The 5,016-nt window shown below is 61.2% G+C and overlaps 1 protein-coding gene across 1 annotated transcript; it reads left to right on the top strand.

Moving 5' to 3' along the window:
• The first annotated feature begins 427 nt into the window (after positions 1 to 427).
• Positions 428 to 3,636, top strand: GNAT1 (G protein subunit alpha transducin 1). Its single transcript, XM_028124463.2, has 8 exons — positions 428 to 533; positions 1,726 to 1,768; positions 1,875 to 2,016; positions 2,118 to 2,275; positions 2,364 to 2,492; positions 2,756 to 2,885; positions 3,164 to 3,317; positions 3,446 to 3,636. Exons 1-8 carry the CDS (start codon positions 428 to 430, stop codon positions 3,634 to 3,636), a joined length of 1,053 nt encoding a protein of 350 aa, XP_027980264.1.
• Positions 3,637 to 5,016: the final 1,380 nt, after the last annotated feature.

Here is a 5,016-nt window from a genome sequence, read left to right as displayed (position 1 = left end):
GCCCCCACCCTAGGGGCTCAGGGTCCTATTCTCCCCCTTCTAAGCCTGGACCCTACGGAACATGTCTCCCTGCTCCGGCGCAGGGGCTGGACTGTCTCCACGGTCTCTCCTAGAGGGTTGGGGCTCGTAGAGAGGGGTGCAAAGTCAGCAGCTGAGGGATTGGGGCCATGCCAGCCTGATTAGAAGGGCTGGGGGCTGAGCTGGATTCACCTGTCCTTGTCTCTCATTGGCTCTTGGGAACCCCTGGCCCCCAAATCCCACTAAGCAGCATCACCCGGGCCTGCACAGGTCTGGGGAAAGCCAGTTGATTGCCAGTCCCGGAGTCAGAAGGGTGTTGGGAGACCTGAGGCCGGCCCGAGCCCGGCTCTGGGGATCCCCTCCATCTAGAAGAGCCAACTAACCACCCTGTTCACCTGCTGCTGGGACCATGGGGGCTGGGGCCAGCGCTGAGGAGAAGCACTCAAGAGAGCTGGAAAAGAAGCTAAAAGAAGATGCTGAGAAGGATGCTCGAACTGTGAAACTGCTGCTTCTGGGTATGGGTGTGGGTCCAGGGGGGCCACTGCCACCAGGTCAGAGGCCAGGGGTGGGGGCAGGCAGGTAGCCCTTCTGTGAAACAGGGGTGACTTGGGAAGCAGAATGACCCTAAGACAGTGCAGGGAACTGACTGGGAGCCCTGGCCCTGATAGGCGATACCCTGACTCCCCAAGGCTGGGTATCCCATGGAACCCCTCTCCAGAGGGCCCTGACTCAGGCACCTTCCCCTCTGGAGAAGCCCTGCTGGGCAGGGGTCAGAAACCAAGGGCTTCCTTGGGAGCCCTACAATAGGGCTGCTTCCTTGGAAGAAGAAGGTAACCGTCCTCCTGGGAGTGGGCACCCTCAAGGACTGTCCAGATCCACAGACAACGGCCCTTAGATTCCAGAGCTTTGTTGTTGGCAGACCTAAAGAGGGTGTTCCTCTTTAGAGCTACTAAGGCCCAGTGGAGAATGGATAAAGCCAAGTCCATGGTCCCATGGGTGGTGAGGAGAGGTGGGGCTGACACAGTGCTTCTGGACCACTACCTCCCCACAAGTGGAAGAAGGAGCTATTTTGAGCGGGCAGGCGAGTTCCACCCCAGGCTCTCCAGGATCCAATCAGGCATCTGGATGTGGGCAGAGGGACCAAGCCAGAGCACCCCAGGGAGACAGAGGCTAAGCCAGAAATCCCATTAACTGTGCCCAAAGCCCTGGAGAGAGCAGGCTCATAGGGACTGTGAGCTCTGTCTTCTCCCCCATTCAAAGGCGCTAATTCCCTCTGAGCCTCTTGGAGACACTCCCCTCCCTACAACCCCTGAAAAGCAAGGGTTGACCCGGTCAAATAATCCTCTGCGTGCAGTACCAGAACCCTCCACAATGTGGCGCTCCAGGTTCCTTTATTTTGGTTTCAGAATAATCAAGAATGCAAATACAAGGGGTCTTGGAGGCTCCCCCACACAGTTGAGGTCGTTGATTGCCCTCGTCAGCCCCCTTCTGTCACCTCTGGCATTTACAGACGTGTTTCCTCCAGGGTGTCAGGACCTTGCTTTGGGGTGGGGGGTGGGGGAAACAGGTGGAACTGGGGGTTGGACTTGTACCTGCCTTGAGTCTGCGGGTCCCCATCTTCCGCGCCCGGTTGCGGGGTGGGGGGTGGGTGGGGAGATTGTGGGGAGGTGCGGCCAGAGCAGCTCTGAGGCGGGGCTTCCCTTCCAGGTGCGGGTGAGTCCGGGAAGAGCACCATTGTCAAGCAGATGAAGTGAGTGCCCTTGCCTTTTCTGAGGTCCCTGAGGGTGGGCGCGAGCACGGGGCCTGTCCTTCCCCACCAGTCCACTTGGCTCTGACCCGGCTCACCCCGGCCGCAGGATTATCCACCAGGATGGGTACTCGTTGGAAGAGTGCCTCGAGTTCATTGCCATCATCTACGGCAACACACTGCAGTCCATCCTCGCCATCGTGCGCGCCATGACCACGCTCAACATCCAGTATGGAGACTCTGCCCGCCAGGTGTGCAGGGAGACTGGCTGAGCAGGGCCTCCGGGGACTCGAGGCGCGAGACTGGTCTCAAGTCCACGGTCACCATCAACAATCCCCACCCTTGCCCTCAGGACGACGCCCGGAAGCTGATGCACATGGCGGACACCATCGAAGAGGGCACGATGCCCAAGGAGATGTCGGACATCATCCAGAGGCTGTGGAAGGACTCGGGTATCCAGGCCTGTTTCGAACGCGCCTCTGAGTACCAGCTCAACGACTCCGCCGGCTAGTGAGAGCGCAGGCGGGGCGCGGGGGTGCGGGCGGGGTCCTACCACACCCCTCCACCGCACCCACCCACACCCCGCGGTCTCCCGCAGCTACCTCTCGGACCTGGAGCGCCTGGTCACCCCGGGCTACGTGCCCACTGAGCAGGATGTGCTGCGCTCGCGTGTCAAGACCACAGGCATCATTGAGACGCAGTTCTCCTTCAAGGACCTCCACTTCCGGTACGGCCCCGCGCCCGCGCCCTCGCCCTTGCCCTCGCTCTGGGGGTCCGGCTGCGAGTGCAGCACCCCGAGGCCCCATCGCGTCCCGGAGGCCCCATCCCAAGGAGACACTGCCCCTCCTCTGATACCCCGCCCGCAGAAAGTTCCGGCCCCTCCACATGCCAGTCCCATCTGAGTGCCCCCCAGCATTAAGAGGCAAGGGGATGCCTGTGGGCGCGTCCTGGGGGCTCCAAGCGCGGGTTCAGGCCCCAACTGCTCCGCAGGATGTTCGATGTGGGCGGGCAGCGCTCAGAGCGCAAGAAGTGGATCCATTGCTTCGAGGGTGTGACCTGCATCATCTTCATCGCGGCGCTGAGCGCCTACGACATGGTGCTGGTGGAGGACGACGAAGTGGTGGGTGCCAAGCAGGGCCTGGAGTGTTTCAGGGGAAAGCTGGAGACAGTACTGCGGGAGCGGGGAGCGTCTGAGAGCGGACATTCGTTCCAGAACAGTCCGAATGAGGACACAAGACAGCCAGCGGCCACGCTGAGGGGAGGGGCAGTGGGGGAAGCTGACTTGGAGCTGTCCGAATGGGATGGCCCCGGGTGCCCTGGAGCCTGTGGGCCGCGACCGCGCAGGGACGGCTCCCCGTGCCCCCCCACCCGGTGCCCGACAGCTTCTGACCTCCTCAGAACCGCATGCACGAGAGCCTGCACCTGTTCAACAGCATCTGCAACCACCGCTACTTCGCCACCACGTCCATTGTGCTCTTCCTCAACAAGAAGGACGTTTTCTCCGAGAAGATCAAAAAGGCGCATCTCAGCATCTGCTTCCCGGATTACGACGGTGAGAACCGCCCCCCCCCCGCAGCCTGGCCGCCAGGCGGCGCCCCAACCCCGTAATCTGGGCCTGCGCTTCTCCCGCCGCTTGAAGGAGTGGGGATGCCTAGTGAGAGCACCCCCTCCCCCTGCCAGGGCCCAACACATACGAGGACGCGGGCAACTACATCAAGGTGCAGTTCCTCGAGCTCAACATGCGACGCGACGTGAAGGAGATCTATTCCCATATGACTTGTGCTACCGACACGCAGAACGTCAAATTTGTCTTCGACGCCGTCACAGACATCATCATCAAGGAGAACCTCAAAGACTGCGGACTCTTTTGAGGTAGGCTCCTCGCGGGCTGGGATGCTCTCCTGTTTTGCCCCTTGGTCTCATACCTCACTCTCCATCCCCAGCTCTCCACCCCACCTCACTGCAGCAGACCCCACCGCAGGATATCAGGTGCTGCCCCAGCTCTCCAGACCCATTCCATGACCTGGTGCTGGCCCCCAATTCCCAGGCCCCACTCTGGCCCCTCAGGCTCCATCCCACGGCCCACCACCACCCTGCAATCTGGGTGCACAAGTCCCACCCACCTAGTCTCTTCTGACCCCGCCCTAATCCCTCTGGTGTCACTGTTTACAAGCCCACCTCCACAGTGCTTCTCAGCCTAAAGCCAATTATTTTGGAGCTCAGGGATGTTGACTCACTTCCTTTTTTCTGTTCACAGGTGCCTGAACTCATGCGTGTCCCTGACACCCTGTAGCCCTAGCTGCCCTCTAGCCCTAGCCCACAGGAGCCTATCAGCCCCCCAGAACTCCTGAGCCCCAGCCTGTGGCCCCACCAGCCACACACCCAAAACTCTGAGCCCCACTAGCCTTGAGGCCCTGACACTCCCCCGTGTCTCCCAGAGCCCAGTGTCCCCAACCCCACTGCTGCCCTTCACGGCCTGGCTGCGCTGGCCTCCAGGACCCACCCCAGCCAGCCCCAGCTAGGAACAGGCAGGACTTGGGATGGCTAGAGCTCACAGTGACTCAGCAGTGCCCCACTGACCAATCTCCTGCAGGTCTCTCTCCCCAGGGGGCCCATGACTCACCTGGTGGGTCTGGGCTCAGCAAACAGCCCTCCCTCCCAGTTTCATGAAGAGCGGGGGAGCAGGCAGAGATCCCTCCTCCAAGGCTTACCATCAGCCCATTCCAGCCTTACCACCTCCATGTGACAAGCCTGACACCTGTCTACCCAGTGGCCAGTGACTGTCCCTCTCAGTAGCTTCAGGGGTCCAAAGTCCAAGCCACTCTGGCCCGTGTGGCTCCTGCATGGATGAATTAGTGAGTGGGGGGCACACCTGGGAGCTCCTGGGTGTCAGGAAGAGATTCAAGCTGGACCCTTCCCCACATAGCAGGCTCAGAGTAACCCCCGGTCCCCTTCCCCCACAGGCTCTGCCCCCTCCGTCCTTGGACACCAGATCCATGTCCTACCTCACCCCCACCCACCCACAGTGCTCCAGGCCAGCCGGCCAAGGGGATGGTCTGTTGAGGGAGGGTACTGTTGACACCAGCTGTGACCAATGGTCAAACTGTCCTGAGGGGTGGCTGGGGGCAGAGTCCAGCTCCATCGATCAGCCCCAGGCAGAGCATTTGGGAAATGACTGAGGCCCAGGTTGGGCCCAGAGTGGTCTACCTCAGGTGGGGTCACAAGCAAACCCACGTAACCCTCTTGTCCCT

This window comes from Eumetopias jubatus, unplaced genomic scaffold (genome assembly GCF_037043125.1).
Source record: "Eumetopias jubatus isolate StellerSeaLion01/CBP00866 unplaced genomic scaffold, mEumJub1_p1.0 scaffold_1, whole genome shotgun sequence".
Classification (NCBI taxonomy): Eukaryota; Metazoa; Chordata; class Mammalia; order Carnivora; family Otariidae; genus Eumetopias; species Eumetopias jubatus.
This window is presented reverse-complemented; position numbering and strand designations above follow the sequence as displayed.

Bases quoted from the DNA above. Each gene is read 5' to 3' on its own strand.
- GNAT1 (XM_028124463.2), top strand. From the start codon at position 428: ATGGGGGCTGGGGCCAGCGCTGAGGAGAAGCACTCAAGAGAGCTGGAA. The intron at 534-1,725 runs GTATGGGTGTGG...CTTCCCTTCCAG, and splicing joins TGTGAAACTGCTGCTTCTGG to GTGCGGGTGAGTCCGGGAAG. The intron at 2,017-2,117 runs GTGTGCAGGGAG...CCTTGCCCTCAG, and splicing joins ATGGAGACTCTGCCCGCCAG to GACGACGCCCGGAAGCTGAT.